This window comes from Ambystoma mexicanum, chromosome 8 (genome assembly GCF_040938575.1).
Source record: "Ambystoma mexicanum isolate Mex_15411 chromosome 8, UKY_AmexF1_1, whole genome shotgun sequence".
NCBI classification, from domain to species: domain Eukaryota; kingdom Metazoa; phylum Chordata; class Amphibia; order Caudata; family Ambystomatidae; genus Ambystoma; species Ambystoma mexicanum.
In genome coordinates this window covers 1,608,417,020-1,608,437,500 of record NC_090929.1, presented here as the reverse complement: position 1 = coordinate 1,608,437,500, position 20,481 = coordinate 1,608,417,020, and the positions used below count along the sequence as shown (strand labels likewise).

At 45.4% G+C, this 20,481-nt stretch overlaps 1 protein-coding gene across 1 annotated transcript in view; it reads left to right on the top strand.

Moving 5' to 3' along the window:
- The window catches only part of DCLRE1A (DNA cross-link repair 1A), a 294,752-nt gene extending 286,188 nt beyond the window's left edge, over nucleotides 1–8,564 (top strand). The window contains exons 8-9 of the mRNA XM_069611864.1: nucleotides 571–712; nucleotides 7,340–8,564. Of these exons, the coding sequence (XP_069467965.1) occupies nucleotides 571–712; nucleotides 7,340–7,548 (351 nt within the window). The 3' untranslated portion in view covers nucleotides 7,549–8,564. The remainder of the gene's footprint in view (nucleotides 1–570; nucleotides 713–7,339) is intronic.
- The last annotated feature ends 11,917 nt before the right edge of the window (nucleotides 8,565–20,481 follow it).

Below are 20,481 nucleotides of genomic sequence, written 5' to 3'. Positions count from 1 at the left end.
TAGATTGCGGTCTTCCTCAACAGCACTAAAACTAGGAGACCTCTGAACAGTGGGTAGCTGGAGGCAACAAGGTAGAATCTCACACTTCTTAGGATGTGCATTTTAATTTTTTAAAAAAGTTTTCATCTGTCCACAAATGGTGGGTAAGCCCCCTCAGGAGAAGTGTATTTGTAGGTAAATTACTGTTGTATAGTGTTATATTGCCTTGTTGGGTTTCTAGTGGGGGCTTTTCTTTTAGTGCCAGTGCAGTGCAGCAAGTCTAAATCAGCCTGTGTGGTAACCCCATTGTGTAGTTGCAAATGGGGTATACGCATGTGTTGGAAGTATAGCAGTTTGTCCTTGCAAACATTTTAACACGTGCGTCTTGATCCTAATTGTCTGGGCCTGTACCCTATTTGTATGTATTCTATATTCTGGGTACTCCTTTGAATGTCCATATTATGTGTTTTTTCATTCATCCGCTCGTCCACCCAACGATGCCATGTGGCACTTTAACGAGTGCATTCTTGGTCTGTATAACTCTGTCAAAAGACCAATAGAGCAGAGATTTGTGTTTTTTTTCTCTTTCAGGGATTACTCACCCACTTGAACAAGTTTTCAGGCCGGTATGATCGTGTTTTGGCTTTTAAACCAACAGGATGGACCTACTCCGAGAGGTGTGACTCTGTGGCTGACATTAAGCCCACTGTCCGCGGAAAGATCACCTTATACGGTACGGCCCCAATGGATTTCCTCTTCTTGGCTGGAATGCTGCTATGCAGATATTTTTCCTTCTGTCCCTTTAAAAACAAATGCTCAAATAATTGTCATGTCAATCCGAGTAACCTTTTTTGTAATATTGCCAAGGTCCTGGGGGTGCTTTGGTTTAATGCATGTCTAGCATATGCTGCTTTGTCCCACCGATCCACTGAGCAAAACACTTCCTTTTTCAATACTATTGATAACAGAAAGGTCAATGCTGCTTTTCGAATTGATTATCGATATTTTAATTTTACTTGCGTAGAGCTCCTTCTATGCATTTTCCGTTTGCATTGGGAGTGTTCAAGCCACGACTGGAACTGCCAAATCAGTTGTTTTTGTTTTCTGAGTTGCATGGTTGTCTCCGGTTCCCAGCACTGGTGGAGGAGTAGAGCCAAAACAGGTCTGAGAGCCTCTCCACCGTGTTTGAGCACGACCAAATAAACTCTTCTATGGGAAGATACCCACGTCAGAGGGTTAACAACCTCGTTTTTGCTGTACCTTCAAATGAAAGCATTCCCCCAAAATGCAAATGACAAAGTTCTGTAATCCCATTCGAGACACGAAATGGGCTGTATTTGGACTAAAATTTAGCATCGTAGATTTATTTTGTTGCATTACAGCCCTATCAAATTTGGAACACCACACAAACGGGGTTGTGTGAAACATTTGGAGAAACACTTTCTGAAGAGGTCTCAGCCGAACATACAATGCAAAATGTAGTACAATGCAAATTCAATTTCTTTAAAAATAACAGTTTAATCTCAGATTGAATTCAAACATTTTAAGCAGCACAGTACATATTAAAATATAAAAAGAAACCTTTCCTACAAAGTATACAACTATGTAAATCAAGATCTGATTACAAACCAATTACACAGAGGGTTCCCAGCTCCATGTAGAACGCCGCCACTTGTGCACAACCCATACCAAACGGCCTGCATAAAACAAACAAAGGATCGCCTAGTACTCGCATGCACCGTGAGCAGTACTCTGGTTATCGGCTCATGCATCTCATCATTTCACAGGTGCATTAGATCAATGAAAATGACCCAATGCCTGTAAGCAAACTAATGCTTATCTATTCCACCAGAAGTGTTAACCAAAATATCTCTTGTTCTTTTTATGTTAAAAACGTTCCTACTCTAGTTTAGACTGCATGGCAGCCCAGAATTTTGCAATGGTCCAGCCTTCCGCGGGTCATAAGGAAGATTTCATTGGATAAAACAGAATTCGAGGCAATCGATCTGTCAAAGAGTGGAAAATATAAATGGATTGAAAACATGACACACATACTTGGGGAACACGCAACATTTCATAAAACATTCCCTGTTCAACGGACAACGTACCCAACATTTTCATTCAGTCACGCAAATGCATTTAACTAATTGTGATGCAGTTGTCTGTATCGCACTGGGCGGCCCATCGCAACGGGGGAGTCTAACAAGGGACAAAGAACAAGTCCTTAACTATACATAGCCATATTTTGTGTCTTTCTCAAAAAAGCCTGTTGAGAAGACCAACCTCTTATAAGGAACGCTCTGGTAAACAATCTGGGTCATCTTTTAAAAGGCGTAATCAGTTCTCCAAACTGTAACAGACTGTGAAGGCTGCATAAGTACATGGGTCAAGAAACCCAAAACTAAAGTCTAGCGTGTGCTGCACACACTAAGTAACCATATCCTACCTTACAACCAGCAACTTTGTGCTCTCGCTTGTCTAGACCAAAAGAAACCAATCCTGCTTGTATCTGAACTCGCCAGGCAGAAGGCATATTAAAGCAAATCACAGGTCACCTGACCATACGTAGACCTAGCATACCTGCTCAAAATGCTGGTGGCCATCTTGAAACGGGACAGTAGCTCATTGTATGGAATTGTGCAGTCTGAAAGGAATCAAGATAAAGTGAGCATCTATGGAAATGTAAAATCATTCACATCAAAAACGACCATTGAATCTCATCATTTAGTCCCACAAGATAAGTTTTTAGGTGAACAATCCAGATATGTTCAAGCCTCAAAAGGCGATTAACAGTACTGTAGTGACTCAAATCTGGTTTAATGAAGTCAGTTACCATCCCTAAGATATCACGATCTGAGTGGTTACTAGCGATATAATGCAGTGCAAAGGCTGCTGAACCTGTGCGGTTGGGAATTCTCAATCTAGGTTCGCCAATCCTTATGTTGACCTTCCTGGCTGTCATGGCTATATATGCCTTTTGGCAAGGACATTGGATCATACAAATCACATTCATTGTGTTGTAGTTTGTATGAGATTTCAATGTACATAATCACAAATCGTCTCAGTGCTTGTGATGCAAAATTCAGACACTGAAGGTACCACAAGCAAAGTGTCCTACTAATGGGTTGGATAGAATGTTCCAGAGGCCAGCCAGAGTAGGGGTTCTAGTGCCTGGGCTTAGAGCCATGAGTGCTTAACATTATCCCTAACATTTTTCCCACGTTTCAGGGCAAACAATGGGGGCTGTGATGTACTAACAACCAAGTTCCAATTTTGTTTTACAAGCTTTATGAGCTACATTGTATTTCAAGAAAAAAATTGTGACCCATCCTAATCTCTTGTCCACATGCGGTCATGGAGACAATAACGTCTCCCTATTGGTGTAGAAGGCTTGTTTGGCAGACCTTTTCAGCAGTTTATGTGGTTATTCTCTATCTGCAAGTCTCACAACTAAGTCATAAGCATGCGTCTGTCATTCTTGAATGAACAGTTCCATCCAATGCTACCGAATTGACTGGAAGGCAAGTTGTCCCTAAAGGCCCTGGGATGTTTACTATTATGGAGTAGTATTGTATTGCGATCTGTGGCCTTCCTGTACAGGCTAGTGTACCTTTTGCCAGGATTGTGTTTAATCCAGCTATCTAAAAAGGACACCTCAGTGGCTTCACAAATGTGTGTGAATTGTTAGTTGGGATTGCATGTTTTCAGCCACTCCATTTACAACTCCAGACCATGCTTGGATCCTCTCCATACAGAAAGAATGGCCTCTATTTCCAACAGTGGATTGATGTGCTGTAGGGATTGTTGCAAAAGATATACTTGGCCTCAAAACTAGTAATTAAAACATGTGCAAGGCTAGGGGCAAAGCTTCCCTCGCCACCATTGCCGTGCTGTTTATTTAGAATATAAATGTCCAAATCAAATTTCACACAGCAAAATTCTCAAAAGGCCAATCAAAGTCATCGGCACTCCATTGGGAGTGGACGTTGATTTTATTTGGTCTGAATTACTCTAATAGCATCCTCCTGCAGGATATTTGTATATTGGTGTCAACCTTTTCTCGCAACACAACGCAGGTGAAAAAATATTGTATCTTGGTTGTTAGTACAGACCCCATTGGTGGCCCTGAAACGTGGGAAGAACATTGGGGATAGTGTTGTGCACTCGCGGTTCTCAGCCCAGGCACCTACAACACCTACTCTGGCTGCCTTCTAGAATGTTTTGTCCAATCCAGTAGAAGGACACTTTCCTTGTGGTACCTGAAGTGTCTGTGAATTTTGCATCACAAGCACAGAGGTAATAAATAACTGTCCATTTGACCATTGGTACAGCAGTATATTGCTTGTAACCACTCGGATCGTGACATCCTATGGATGTTAATTGACTTCATTAAACCAGATTGTAGTAACTACAGTACTAGTAATCACCTTTTGAGGCTTGAACAATATGGATTGTTCACCTAAAAACCAATCATGTGGGACTAAATGAGATCAATGGGCGTTTCTGATGTGATTGATTTTAGGCTTCCATAGATGGTGCTCAATTTATCTTGATTTCATTCAGACTGCACAATGTCATACAAGGAGCTACAGTCCTGTTTCAAGATGGCCACTGGCATTTGGAGCATGGTTGCCATTGCTGTGTCCTTGTACGCAGTCAGCTGACCTGTGACGTGATTTAATATGGCTTCTCTCCGGCAAAGTTGCTGTTTGCAAGGTAAGATATGGTTACTTTGTGCGCGCAGCACTCGCAAGACATTTATTTGGAGTTTCTTGGTCCACGTACTTATGCAGCCTTCACTGTCTTTGTTACAGTTTGGAGCACTGATTACGCTTTTTAAAAGAATTACCCAGATCGTTTACCGCAGAGTTCCTTGCTGAGGTTGATCTTCTCAACTGGCTTTAATGATTAAGACATAACATAGTGGCTACTATAGTTTGAGTTGAGGACTTGTTCTCTGTCCCTTGTTAGACTCCCCATTGTGAGAGGCCACTTAGTGTGGTACAGACACCTGCATTCAATATTGGTTAAATGCATTCACATGATGGAATGAAAATGTTGGGCACCTTGTTTCCTGAGCTGCATGTTTTATGAACGTTTTCATTCTGTGTTCCCCGAGTATGTTTTAGGTTTTCAACAGGGGCGTTGCTAGGGGGGGGGGGCTAAGTGGGCTATAGCCCCTGATCTTTTGAGCCAAAAGACTAGCTAGCCCACAGTTCCGACATCAGCCTAGCCCCGGGTCTTTTCCAGACCTAGCAACTTACATTTTCTACTCTTTGACAGACTGCGTGAATTCTGTTTTCTCCAATGAAATTTTCTATGCCATGATGAAAGCTGGGCCATTGCAAAATTCTGGGCCACTATGCAGCCGAAACCTGAGTAGGCACATTGTTTAACCTACCCAAAAAAATCTCTTGTTGTTTTCACCACTCCTGATGGACTAGATGAGCATTGGTTTGCTTGCATTTATTGAGTACTTTTGTTTGATCTAATGCACATGTGAAATAATTAGGTCCATGAGCTGATACTAGGGTACAGCTCAAGGTCAGTGTGAGAACTAGGAGTTCCTTTGATCATTTTATGTGGGTTGATTTATGCATTTGATATGGGTTGTGCACAAGTGGTGGTTTTTCTACGTGTTGGAGATGGGCACCCTTGTTGTAATTGGTTTATCGTGTCTTGATTTACGCAGTTGTATCCTTTGAGGAAAGCCGTTTCCTCTTAATTTTGTGTTTTGCTTAAGATGGTTGAATGCAATGTGAGATTAAATTGTTTTTGAAGTAATTGACTTGGCATCTGACTGCATTGTGTGTTGAATGTTGGGCTGAGACTCATGCATCAAGTGCTTTTCCAAATGTTGCAGAGAACCGCTTTTTCCTTTTGTGTTGTGCTTCAGATTCCATTTTAGGGTCTCAGCTTTTGCAGTAAGTACATATTGGTTACCTCCTATATGTGGTTGTCTATCGGATTTAGAAAACAGGAAATATCTGTGGGACAATAGTCGTGAAGTGCTATGTAAACTGCTTCAGCAGTACTGAAATGCTCGGTAGAGGAAAGAAACCTAGAAAAGTGGCACTAAGTGGCAGGCTGATGGGAGAAGAGACTGAGATGAGAGGTGGGAAGGTGATTGATGAAGGGGTAGAAGCGGCACTAACCTGCACAAAATTGGCAGTTGATTGTAGCTAAGAAGGGGATTGGAATTGCAATTTTTTTCCAGCATCAATAAACTATCCAAATAGTTTATTTTTTCATCGTCTATGCTTCACCCAGTCCACTCGTGGCTCAAGCTTTGCATTCCCAGCATGAACATTCTGGAGTTTGACCTGAGCTAGAACTAGACCTGGGCAAATAGGTCACCAAACCTTCAGCATTGACTGAGCACACACTCGTGCCATCTCGTGCATAAATATTTCCTTCATTAGAAACAGAATTCTTCAAATCTGCCTTGGAAACACTCTCTACTCCTCACAAAACCACCTTCTCACCTCCATCACTCCCTGTATTTTGTAGCATCCATATCCTGCTTTTGCATTTGCATATCTTCTCCTTGCTCACTGTTTCCACCAGCAGAATAGCACATGGCAGATGGATACTACGCTACTAGATGGACCAGTTTAGGTTCTGTGAAACTGGGATGTATGATTGTGATTTAAAGCAGTATAAAAGCTTGTGAACGTATCGTTTTTTTAAAATTTTTTTAAAAGCTCTGATTGTTTTTTTTAATTTCATATCCTCTCAGTGGAGGACATTAAGAATTACTTGGAAGCAATAAGCAACTACGGGTCTTGGTGACCTATGCTGACTGTCCGGGTTGAGGAAAGTAATCCTTAAGAGTTCTGGCTTTGATTATTCACAGACTGTTGTAGTCACGATTGTGATGTCTTTGCATATTTAATTATATGGTTCATATTGGTCGTCTACCTGGATGACTTCTGAGCAGTACTACTGGACATTTAAAGTGAAACTTTAAAAGCTGCAACGCTTTTTAGGTTAGTTCTCCAACGATTCTACTTACTACAAATGGGAGATGTACATGTTATGTAATAGTTCTGGTTTTCTTGGCATCGTTCCTAAAATGTGCTGTTTATCTTTGTTGAAGTGGTTGTTTGGTAATGTGTTGGTGTACCTCCTTTTTTTTTTTTCAGTGTCCTCCTTAATTAAGCTTCTAATAGTCTTGTTGGACCACCTGTTTTATCAGCGGTCGAGGAATGGTGGCGTTCTGATAGGTGCAGAGTTGTCTTATTAGATAATGTGCCAGTAAAGGAAAGTAATGGTTTGATGTCTTCCAGGATTAGTGCAACTGTGCTAGATTGGATGATACTCTGAAGTTGTAAGATTAAACCTACGGTTTTGTTCCTAGGAATTCCATACAGCGAGCACAGCAGCTACCTGGAAATGAAGCGCTTTGTACAGTGGCTGAAGCCGCACAAGATTATCCCCACCGTGAACATGGGCAACTACAAGACACGGACTACCATGGAGAAGTACTTCAGTCAGTGGATGACTGAGCCGGCTCTAGCACCACAAATTAAAATGAAATTAGGTTTCCAGAATACAGGCTCGAACTGAGCTGATGGAAACATTGCTATTACAGGCTCTTTCAAAGGCCCAAACTCTTTTATATTGCATAGACAGTGTATAATGTTGATGAATTTGTATCCCCTTTTAATGTTCTTTCCTGCTATGTCGGTGAATTTGCATGTTAGTTGAACTGCACTTTTTCCTTTTATTCCATGCAGATTTCCGCTAATAATGAATACAATAGTTCATGTTATGCCATTTCTTGGTGTAACCTGCACCTTGCGTTTTTAAATTTTTGTTTCTAGAACAAATCTGCATCTTCAACCTCTGTGGATGATTGAACCTTATTTATTTTTCCTTGGAATGACAGTTTAATCCTTTTTTTATGTGAATCTTCCTGATAAAGAACCATGGAGTTTTTAAGATACTGGTTCATTGGCATCCAATGCAGTCATTGAGTGGGTGGAGTCTTGCTTTTTATGTATGTTCCACCCATGGGGTGATGAATTTGTAGGGGTTCTAATGCCGGCCTTAGGAGCTGCTTGAAGAACCTGATCCAAAAAGTTCTGTGAACTGCAATACAGCCTTCCTATTGGAACTGAATCATCAATGTGTCCAATGAGATGCCTTCCGGGATAGTTTGCTTATTCAGCAGAATCTTAGTTCCTGGAGTAGTGGTTGGCCCTCAACAGCTCGGTTGCCTTAGCCCCACGCTTGACCTTTCCTGGCGAACATTGATCTTGTACAAATGTTCACCTTGCTGTATTCTGCGTCACTTGAACCGTCAATTCACTTAAGGGATCAATCTGATAGTTGATCAGCTGTTCCCAGCGACCTGCATCTTTCATTATGTAACTTCTCTCTTAATCATGGGGAAGGCAAACTTTATTGTGCTTTTTAAACCCTGAACCATGTATATTCCTGTTTTGTTGTTGCTGCTGCTGTTTGTATTTCTACTGCATTTTTTGTACTTTAACTTATTTTTCTGCTGCTAAAATGTGTACCTGAATTTTTAAAAAAAAGCAATTGTTTCAAATAAAACATAAGAATTTTCATAATCTGTACAGCGGTGGTCAAAGTGAGCTGGAGCCATGTTCCGCAATTTCTTTTTTCTGTTAACAGTTCCATTACTTTTTACAACCATATTCACCATTCCGGAATGCTACTTTTTGAAGTTCAACCATACCGTCACTTTACCATTTTTGGTTTTGGCGCTTTAGTGGCCTAAGCCACCTAATTGTTAAAACATTGGTACTGTAAATGTAAAAAGGGAGTTCAGGAGCAGTGTATGGCATGGCGATGAAATGGCCAAAGATCCTCTCGCTCACGTCTCCCAGCCTGCTGCTGTTGCCGGAAGCTGTACACGCGCCGAAGTAGGAGAAAAATGGGTGCACTTAACTATATGCTAGTTATATTTTGGTTTGTATGCATCAATGCTTTTTGCCAGTTGAACTTCTGATGGAGTATGTTGAAAGTCCGCCGTATGTTGAAAGTCCGCTGTGGATTGATCGGTTTTCGAGCCGAAGCTGCAGCCATTTGCAGCTTGGCGCTGCTACCGGCATCCCCAGCACGCACATGACCTGCTCCTGCCTGGTGGAGCATGGACTGGGCCGTCACGAGGGGCAACAGGGGGACCCTCGTGGCCGCAGGGGCTTCTCCATGCACGAACACAGCTTCCCAATAATGGCACCTTAGTTGCATTGTATAGAAGTGTCGGAAGGCTAGATGCGAACACACGTGCCAGGCTCGTCCTTTCAATTACATAGAACAAACTGCGTATTCTGCCGGTTTGAGGCAGCGCAAATCTCTGGTCGGATGTGGCATTGTGGCGCACTGTTTTGCATCGGTGATAGCAGAATGCTCGCATAAATACAAGAACACGCGTTACCAGCCCTCCTCCCCTAACCCTCGCAATTCAGACACCCGCTTAAGAGGAGACTTGCCACTTTGGCATGGGCTGGGCGCATTCATGTATATGAAATGCCCTCCTCGTCTGTCGCCGGAACAGCTCGGGATTAAGTGGTGGAGACTAAGACCCCAGAGGCAGAGGCTTGAATGGGGCTATGGCAGTGTGAACGATGCGCTCTCGTGAAGCCCTCGGGCTGCATAAGTCAAGTCTAATTAACTTATGCCCCGGGCCCCGTGTCATACAAAGTACGACACGATGGAGGGCCTGGGGGGTTAGGCGCAGGGTGGGGGAACAAACGGCGTGAAACAAAGAGGGAGGGGCAGACAAAGCGGCGCCCCCACCCTCTGCGTTGCCAGGGGAATACAGCAACAAATGGGGAAAGGTGCGAAGAAAGACAATGAGGGGGGGGCAGGAGGAAGTCCAGCCCCCCCCCCCCCAGGGGTACAACAAAGGGGAAAGGTGTATAAGTACCCCGACGTAATCCAGGGAAGGCACATCCAGGTAGGAGCTCACCTCATTCGGGTAAGCTCCCAGGGCCTGGAAAAGGGGATAAGGAAACGTTTTGCCTCTGCGGGCTTCTCGGATCCTTTATCTCTTCCTCTGCAGGAAGGACGACACAAGCCGGCCGTCGCTGGGCCGGGAGCAAACTGGAGCCGAAGAGGACGATGAGGAGAAGCCAGCGTTGAAAACTGAGGAGCGGCAAGCGATTTGGGCCGGGTGAAGGCAGCGACCACTCGAAGAATGCGGGAATAAGCAGCGGACGCGTAAGGAGACAGAGGAGCAGCCGTCCGGAGGTAGCAGCCAGCCGGAGAAGATGCGAGGGAGGCGGCAGCCGCGGAGGAAGCTTGCAGCGCACCAAGTCACATCGCCGGCGGAGGGACACCAGCCAGCGGCGGGTAACAGGACGACGGTGCGCGGAGGACAACGAAAGAAAACAGGAAGTCAGAGCGGCGAAACAAGGGGGCGCAGCTCCGAACGGGCCATAGGAAAGTTAACGGCAGCTCCTTGTGGCGCAACTGTAGTGCAACTTACTATAGATCAGAAGGCTGCGTGTTCAAGTCACGTTGGGGTCAAGTGAGACTCGATTGTTTCGTCGGCTAACACAAGTACAGGAGGCCTTAAGGGAATCCGAAGACGGAGCACTGAAGCAAGGGGGCGGGGCCCCGGACGGCACTGAGCCAATTTAACGCTTCGAGTGCCACTAATGCGAGGAGGCCACAGGAGAAATTAGAGACAACGCAAATTTTAACATTTGCAAAAATAACGCGTCTGGTGCCACAATAGAGGCGCACAGGGCAAAACAGCGGGGCCATACAAGGACACAAACAAAAGAGAGGCAAAGAAACATCAGAAGAAATATCCTGTGCAAAAGAGTAGCAAAGAAAAATCAGAAAACTAGTCTGGGAAAATTAAGAGTATCCAGTCGATTGCACACATGAGGAAAGGAAAAGGAGGCAGGTGTGGAGAGATGGCAGAAGAAAGGGCGAAGAGAGCGCAGGAATTCAGCGCCTGGGCAAAGAAAGCAGAGAAAGAGTATGGAGCACAATGGGTGCTGGAGGTGATGCAAAAGGAGGAAAGGGCTAGGGCTATGTCGCCTTTGCTACTAGAGGATTCCAGCAGCAGCGAAGAGGAGGCTGCGCTGCCACAAGGCCAGAAAAGGTCAAGAGAGGTGGCAAGGTACCAGCAGGAGCAGACGGAGGTGCCGAAAAAAAAACAGAAGAAAGGAAACAAAAAAGGTACTGAAAAACTTGATGATAATATTGGGGACAAAATTGTGAAAATGTTAAAAACATGCATCACGGCTCAGGGTAAGTCGCCCAGAGCCCGTGGAGGGAGAGAAGAAGCAAAGAATGGTAATGTCTGAAACAGAAAGTAGCGAAGATGAGGAGAGGGACCATTTGCAGGCATGGGTGAAATGGAAGGGGGTAATGTGCAAAGATAAAAAGAAAAAAGCCACAGAGGAGGGGGCAGGTGACGGTCAGGGAGCAGGAGGGCCAGTGCCAGCAGACAGCAGGGTCCCCATACCACTAGCAGTGGCGCAAGGGGTCCCACCAGGGTCCACTCCCCAGGGGACGCCCGCCTGTGCCTCCAACGGGGTCAACCACGGTAACAACAATAGACCCAGCCACAGCTATGACAAAATATGGCAGGCCCGCGGTCGGAAAAGACGCACAAGGTCGTTCTTTAAAGGCACAGGCATGATACATTAGTGAGAAGGTGAAAGAAAAGATATGGAGAAAAGAACTCAGACATGTTTTCATTACTAGATGTACAAAAAAGAGGTCAGAATGTATCAATAGAGGATATAAAGGAGGATGAGAAGAGCTTATTAAAAAGGGCACCAGTAGCAAGGAATTTTGATAATTGGATGGTGGCCTTTCAGATAATGTCCACGATTATTCTGCAAAAATACCCAGAAGACGGGGCATCACTAGTGACATACCAGCAGCAGGTTTTGAAGGTGTACAAGGCATTTGGGGGAGAGGCATGGAAAGAATATGACCATGAATTTAGGAAGAAAATGGATTGCTTTCCAGACATAGGTTGGGATGAGGAAAACTACAACCTGTATATATTTAACGTGCTAAAAGAAAAGTGGGACACCAAGGAACAGGGTAGTGCAGGAAGCTATCGTAGGAAACAATATTGGCAGAACGACTACAGGGGCGATTACAGATATAACAATAGGCGATACGATAACTATTATGACAGACCGAGGGATCAGAGTTTTCGGAGCAGGCAGTACAACACTCAGAGAAGTTGGCAGAACAGCATATTACCAACAGCCCAAAGGGTGGTAGGGGGAGCAATGGGCCAGATAGGTCAGGGACAGCCCAATGCCGAAATTTCGAGAATGGGATACCATGTAGCTGGGGTAAGAAATGCAAATTCAGTCACAGATGCAAGAATTGTAAGGGGGAACATAGTACCGCCAAATGCACCAGAGCAACATCCAGCACGCACAGGGTACAGGAAAAACGGAACTGAGGGTGAAGTAGAGAAGGGGGCCACACCAGTCAAGATCAAGAACATGGAGAAGTGGCTACGGGTCTTCCCAGACCAGGAGGTCGCTGAGGAGATCAGGCGAGGATTTCAAGAGGGTTTCAATATCACTTTCAAGGGGTGAGGGTCCCAGAATACCCCTAGAAACCTAAAATCCGCATTAGAGAACAGAGTTAGTGGGCAAGAAAATCAGGAAGGAGGTTGAACTGGGGAGGATGGGGGGCGGGGGCCGTACAGATCCCCCTCCATTTTCGGAGTACATATGCTCACCACTAGGCTTGGTCCCTAAGAAGGAGGCAGGTGAATTTAGGCTAATCCACCACTTATCATATCCACCAGGGGCCTCCGTGAACGACGGGATAGCGCAAGAGGCAGTTTCAGTGAATTACTCAGATTTTCAGGAAGCGGTATAAGTGGTCAAAGCTAGGCAAGGGGCATGGATGGCAAAGGCTGACATAGTCAGCATTTCGCCTACTACCAGTAAATAGGGAGTCACAGAAATTGTTATGCATGCATTGGGAGGGCGAATATTTTGTTGATAAATGCCTCCCAATGGGTTGTGCAATATCTTGCGCATATTTCGAGAAAGTGAGCTCGTTCCTACAATGGGCACTCACCAAGGAGATGCCGGAGGCGCAAGTACTTCACTATCTGGACGATTTCTTATTTGTGGGACCACAGGGTTCCAAGCTGTGTAAAGATACATTAAAGAAATTCATGGCAGTAACAAGGGAGTGGGGCTTCCCGCTGGCGGAAGAAAAAACGATGGGCCCAACACAAAGAAGCCAATTTTTGGGAATAGAAATCGACTCGCAAATACGAGTGTGCAGGATCCCGGAAGACAAGGTGGCAGACCTACTAGGCACAATGAAAGACCTGAAAGGGAGAAACAAGGCCACAGTTAAGGAATTGCAATCACTAGCAGGGAAACTAAACTTTGCTGGCAGAGTCATACCGCAAGGCAAGATATTCCAGAGGAGGGTGGAACAGAGAACAAGAGGGGCCAAGGAGGGACACCACAGAGTCAGAATTGGTGGGGGAATCAAAGATTTAGAGGTATGGAGCAAATTCCTTAAATCATTTAACGGTTCAGTGATCTGGCGAACACCCATAAATGAAGAAGACAAAAGGGTGTTGTTCACCAATGCAGCCGGGGGCTTTGGGTTTGGAGCGATACTGGGTACAGAATGGTGCGCAGAAGAATGGCCAGAGTAATGGCACGAGGCTGCATGGACAAGTAATATTACGCTACTAGAGCTGTTCCCAATTTGGGTAGCACTATGCGCTTGGGAAGTGGAGCTAAGCAACAAAGAGCTAAATGTTTGGTCAGACAACATGGCAGTAGTGCACGTGATAAATAACGGAAGCGCATCATGCCCGTTGGTCTTGGAAGTAATGAGGGCAATAACGTTGGGTTGTCTAAAGAATAATGTTAACATAAGGGCGAGGCATATCGCTGGAGAAGAAAATATGGTTGCTGATGCATTGTCTCGTTTCCAGTGGGGCAAGTTCAGAGAGCTACGGCCGGATGCAAAATGGATGAAAACGCCCACGCTAAAAAAGGCATGGATCCCACTAGAAACGCTGGAAAGATCGGTTAACTACAAGGTTGACTCAGAAGAGGAGGAAGAGCCACAGGAGCAAGGTCAAGTGATAGAAAGATTGGCAAGGAGCGCGATAACATACAAGACTGGTAAGCAATATGAAAAACATGTGATTGATGTGTTAAAAGGAACAGGTTTACAAGAATCGGGGGAAATTAGTTTCCAGAATGTGCGATTTTTTGGCGAAAGCATTTGCGCAAGGAAAAGCTGGGCAGCAGCGCATTTGGCAGCGGTCGCATATATGGCAGAAGTGGCCGGGGTGATAGACCCAACAGTTAGGCCACGGATAAAATATGCAATGAAGGGTTGGGCAAAGTTGGAAGGAAGGAAACCAGACAACAGGAGACCTTTGAATTTCAAAAAAGTGGTGCAGCTGTTAAAATTACTGCATAACACATGTAGCGACAGTTATGAGACTAGGCTATTCAGAACGGCTTTTGTGTTGGCGTATTATGGGGCATTCAGGATCAGGGAACTGGTAGCACGCAATACAGTCGCAGGAGATGGGCTAGCAAAAAGCGACGTCAGCATAGGGTTCAAAGGCATGTCGATAATACTGAGAAAATCAAAGACAGACCAAATGGGGAAGGGAAGAGCAATCGAGCTAAACTGCATTAAGGAATTGCCCCAGGTGCATTACCAAACAATTTCTGGAGGTACGACCTGAAGTTGGGGGACAGTTATTGATTCACAGGGATGGCAGAGCCCTCAGCAGATACCAGTTCCAAGCAATACTAAAGAAAACCATAGCAAAAGCAGGGTGGGATGCAGCCGAGTTTGGGACTCACTCTTTCAGAATAGTGGCAGCCACCTCGGCATGGGCAGGGGGCCTGGGAGCAAAAGGCATAAAGAAAATTGGGGGGTGTAGGTCGCAATGCTTCAAAAAATATGTACGAGAAAATCTGATATGCCTTTCCCATCCACAAATGCAGATACAGGCCCTTACAGATCAGCATGGATAGTCGGCCATTCTTTCGTGACCCGGGAAGGCAGGTGGATAGAAGACTTAAAAGAGGGCCTGCATTTTAATAAGACGATAACTTCCTGGTGAGGCCACCCAGGAATGCTGTGGGAAGACATTCACGATCGGCTGTCTGATTTGATCGGTTTCAGGGACCCTCCTGAGTACCTGGTAATATACCTTGGGGGTAACTATCTGTTCAAAACAAACAGGGCCGAGGTAATGCGCAACACGTGTGTCATTAAGGGCGATGGCTCACTGCTGGTGGAAAACCAGACATTTTTATGTCTGAGATAATCACCCGCAGTCTGGTACAGGGCACACAGGAGGCATGCCATCGAAACAGCTAGAAAAAAGCTAAACAAGACAGTAGAAAGGTACTGCAGGAGCACAGGAATCCATTTCATAAAACATGGATTGTCACAGAATGACCCGGATTTGTTTCACCAGGATGGCGTACGCTTATCCAGTAAAGGGATGGGAGTATTTTCAGATAACATTTTTAAGGCATTAGCAGCACAGGGATGCAGTTAGGGACGCTTTCTGGGGGGACCTGAGCGGCCTAAGCAACACCCACTCAGGTGTGGCGGCACGTGTCCAGGAACGGATGCCCCTGGGTAACGGAAAATAGCCAAGGAGAAGGCGGGGCTTTCACATCCCCTGGACACGAGGTGCCCAAAAGCGTTTTTTGTTGGTCATGTTAATGTTAAAGGTCATTTGTACGGGGCACTATCACCACCGGAGTGGTCCCCTGGCGCACTGGCGGCTCTGAAAGAGGGAGGTAGGGAGTGGTGGGTTAGTGGGTGGAGGCTGGAAAAGTGCAAGAGAGCAGTGATGTGCTGTTGGCAGCCTCAGCCCGGTGGTTCCGTTGGTTGGGCCTGGGATGTATGCGGCCGGTAGTCGTCGTGTGCTGATGTGCGAGTCTGTGTGTTTTGTTTTGTTGTTGCAGTGTAGTGAAGTTCTTGCGGTTTGCTGCGCTAGAGGTTTGTGGTTGTTTGATTTGGCATTTGAGAGGTGTATGCAGAGAAGGAAATTGTTAGTGGTATTGGTTAGTTGGTATCTCTATCCTGGATTGAGCCAGTTGGGCTCGTGTAATCTTACACGACGGAATGCTTGTACACCCTGTGCCTCAGGAGGTATGTGCCTGTTTTTGCATTGGAGGCCGTTTGAGGATTTAGCTGTCCCCTCCGCCCGCTCCCTTAATAACTTTGCATGCTCCTCACCCCCCCACATGATTAGCGCAGCTGCTAGTGTCCATACTTCCGATTGTGGGGTGATTGGTGGTATCTCGTCCGTTCCACAGCCCTGTGGTACCTAGTTGTGGCTGTACGGGCGGTGGGGGATGGTAAGGGTTGGCTGGAGTTGTTGCCTCCGTCTCCCTGGGTCTCGCGGGTGGACCCTTGTGTCCAGCGTCAGCCCTACTGGTGCTTGGAGTACTTCTGTCGTTCTATGGGTTTGTCAGTGTCCTTTTTTTGAGTCGTTTGTCTTATTGTTGTTTCGGTTTTAGTCTCTGGTGTTGAAGAGGTAGGTTTTTAGTAGTTTTCTGAATTTAAGGTGATCTTTTGTGTTCCTTATTACTTTTGGGGTGTTGTTACAGGTTTTCGCGGCTAAGTGGTAGAAAGCGCTGCCTCTGAGTTTCTTCTTGATGTAAGGTTTTTGTTCCAGTCGGATTTCGTTGGTTGATCTGAGCGGTCTTGTTGGCTTGTAGATTGTTGTTTTTTTTGTAGGAATTCTGCTCCATGTCCGCTGATTGCCCTGTGTGTTATGCACATTGTTTTGAAGATTATACGCTGTTTTACTGGGAGCCAGTGTAGTGTTTTTAGGGCCGGGGTGATGTGGTCTCTTCTGGATAGTTTGAGGAGTAGTCTGGCTGCTGTGTTTTGGATCCGTTGTAATTTCCTCAGTAGGTATTCCGGTATACCGAGGTAGAGGCTGTTTGCATAGTCGATACTTGACATGATGAGGCCGACGATGGTGACTGTTTTGTGTGTGAAGGAGAGGAAAGGTAGTATTTATCTTGCTGTGTGGAGGAGGAAGAAGCATTTCTTGACTGTTGCGTTTATTTGCGGTTCTAAGGTTACGGTGTTGTCCATCAGGACTCCCAGATTTTTTACTACCTTAGATGGTGATGGTGCAGATCCCATTTCCGTTGGCCACGGGATGGCGGTTTCCTTCACTTGGTCTTTGGATATGATCATGATTTTGGTTTTTCCTGGGTTGATTTTCAGGTTGTTGGCATTCATCCAGTTGAAGACTTCTTTTAGACAGTCGGTTAAGTTTGAATGATCGGCTTGGGTGTCTTCGATCTTGTAGATGATTTGAGTGTCGTCTGCGTAGTTGTAGCATTTGATGTTTCTTGAAGATTCTGATTACTGGGGTTTGGTAGATGTTGAAGTACAGTGGTGATAGTGAGGATCCTTGTGGTACTCCACAGTCGTTGACTCGTGGGGTGAATTTGAAGGGTTTGATCCAGACGGTTTCAGTTCTGTCTGCTAGGAATTATTTAGTCCAGCATAGCGCTGTGTCTGTTATGCCTATGTCTTCTAGTCTTTTGGTTAGGGTGTCATGGCTAACTGTGTCGAAGGCTGCGGAGAGGTCGAGCAGGATAAGGGCAGATGTGTTGGATTCTGCTTTTTGTTTTTAGGTCATCCCAGATGGATAGCAGAGCTGTTTCTGTACCTCTTGTGGGTCTGAAGCCGACTTGAGCTTGGTCTAGCAGGTGGTGTTCTTCGACGTATTCTTGGGTTAGTTTGTATACGTAGGTTTCGAGGAGTTTGGCCGGGTAGGGGATGTTGGAGATTGGTCTGTAGTTGGAGAGGTCATCTACGTCCCCGCTTGTGTTTTTCAGAAGTGGTTTGATGTAAGCCGATTTGAAGATCCTTGGTACTGTTCCTGTTGCCAGTGATAGATTTAGAAGGTTTTTGAAGTATTCTGCTGGTGTTCCTTGTCCGAGGATTGATTTGTAGATGTCCGGGGGGCAGGGATCCATCGGTGGGCCCGCTTTCTTGCTGTGTTTTATCAGCATTGCGAATGCCTCTGCTGATATTTCTGGGTAGTTATTGAGTTTGTGCTGCGGTTCTGATTTAGGTTCGTTTGGTTGTAAGTCGCTGCTGATTGGTCTCTTTTGGATGGTTTGTCGGATGTCATTGATTTTCTTTTTGAAGTGGTCTGCAAGGTTGTTGCATAGTTTCTCTGAGGGGGTTGGGGTGTTGTCAGCCTGGTGGGTTTCTCATTTCTTTAATGATATGGAACATTTTTTTGTGTGTTGGTGGCATTTGTGATTCTGTCATCATAATGCCTTCTCTTTGCCTTTTGAATTTCCTTTTTGTATGCGCGAATTTGCTTCTGGAACATTGTTTTTATGTTTGGGTTGTAATCTTTCCTCCATTCCATTTCCATCTTTTTGTTTTCTTTTTTCATGGGGCTTAGTAGTGGGGTAAACCATTTTGCCATTGCTCTTTTTTGATGGTGTGAATGGTTTTTCTGGGGCCATCTTATCAATTGTATCTGCAACCCATTTGTGTAGTATCTCAGCTTTCCCGTCTAGGTCAGCTAGGTCTAGTTCTGTTGTTGAGGGCTTGGTTAACTCCAGTTGTTCGAATAGGTTGCCTTTTTTGACATCTTTCCAGTTTCTTTTTGTGGTGGCTGTGAGTTTGGGAGTTTGGGAGGTTGGATGTAGGCAGAGTGATTACGAATGGCATGATGAGATGGTCGCTCCACAGCATTTGTATCGGCGGTGTCGTGGTGATGAGTTTTTCCTCTGCGAATATTGCATCCAGGGTGTGTCCTGCCGAATGAGTTGCCCCTTTTACTAGTTGTCGTAGTTTCATGTTGGCGAGTTGTTCAATCAGTGAGTTTTGTGAGTTGGCATGACTGTCTTCGAACCAGATGTTGAAGTCCCCCAGTATGATTAGGTGTTCGTGGTTGATGGCTATGTTGGTTATGGCTTCTATGAAGTTGTCGACGAAGGATGCATCATAAGTTGGTGGTCTGTACACCAGGATGAATGTGACGTTGGTTTTTGGGTTAGCTGTAAGGTGTATGATCATGGACTTGCAGTTGGGGATGTTGAGTGGTTCGTCTGTTCTTATTTTCAGCTGTTCTTTAAATGCTATTGCGATGCCTCCTCCTTTTTTGTTTTTCCTGTTTATTTGAAGGCATTTAAAGTTTGCTGGAAGGCAGCTTTGGAGTGTGATTTTGTAGTTGTCGTCCAGCCAAGTTTCTGTGATGAAGAGGATGTCGATGCCGTTGTCGTCGAGTAGATCGAAGATCTCTGTGGAGTGTTTTGACATGGATCTTGCATTTATTAGATTGCAGTGGAGTTTAGAGGTGTAACTTGGTTTGCCTTGTTTTGTTAGGGTCGTTTTCTGATCTTGTTCAGGAGCAGTTTTCAGGTTGTCGGCGTTCTCGAGTAGTTCTTCTAGGTTTAGTCTAGGGCTTTTGTTTTCATCTGGTTCATCTTCCAGGGGACATGGTTGTGGGTTGGGGGTTCTTCTTGCTTTGGTGATGTATGGTGTTATTGCTTCAGTTGTGTGCTTGTTGTTTCTGCTGGGGTTTGTCCTTCGTGATGTTGGTAGGTTGTTCAGTGTAGTTGGTTTTGGCGTCACATTGGTTCGATCTGGTGAGTAGGTCTCAGCGAGGTATGGAGTTAGGTAAAGGGATTTGTCTCTTCTTTCAGCGTTGGTCTGATCTTTGAACCTGTCTGTGGGGGTGTGTTCTGTTGTTGCGGTTCTTAGTTGAAGTTTCGGGGTGTTTGTTCTTTCTTCTCTTCTTTCCCTCTGGGTGGGTCGTTTGCACGGCATTGAACGATTCCGAGTTGTTTTTAGTCTAGTTGTTGTCTTGGTCGGGGTGTAAGGGTGGAGTTGGGGGTTGTATAGTTATATAGTTGGGTTCTAGCAGTGGCTCTCTTTAGTCTCCGTCTCCTTTAGCGACAGTGCAGTTTAGGCACGGTGGCCCTGCTAGGTTTGAGACGCCTGTATAGTGGGAGAGAGGTCTGTCAAAGCAGTCTGGAGAACTGACACTGCAGTTTGGGTACGGTGGCCCTTCTATCAATGCAGTTTGGAGAACAGACAATGCAATTTGGGTGCGGTGGCCCTGCTATCAATGGAGTTTGGGGAACAGACAATGCAATTTGGGCACAGCGGCCCTGCTAAGTTTGAGACACCTGTATAGTGGGAGAGAGGCCTATCAGTGCAGTTTGGAGAACAGACAATGCAGTTTGGGCACGGCGGCCCTGCTAAGTTTGAGACACCTGTATAGTGGGAGAGAGGCCTATCGGTGCAGTTTGGAGAACAGACAATGCAATATGGGCACGGCGGCCCACAGCGGCCCTGCTAAGTTTGAGACACCTGTATAGTGGGGGAGAGAGGCCTATCAGTGCAGTTTGGAGAACAGACAATGCAATTCGGGTACGGTGGCCCTGCTACCAATGCAGTTTGGGCACGGCAGCCCTGCTAAGTTTCAGACACCTGTATAGTGGAATTTGGGCACGGCGGCCCTTCTAT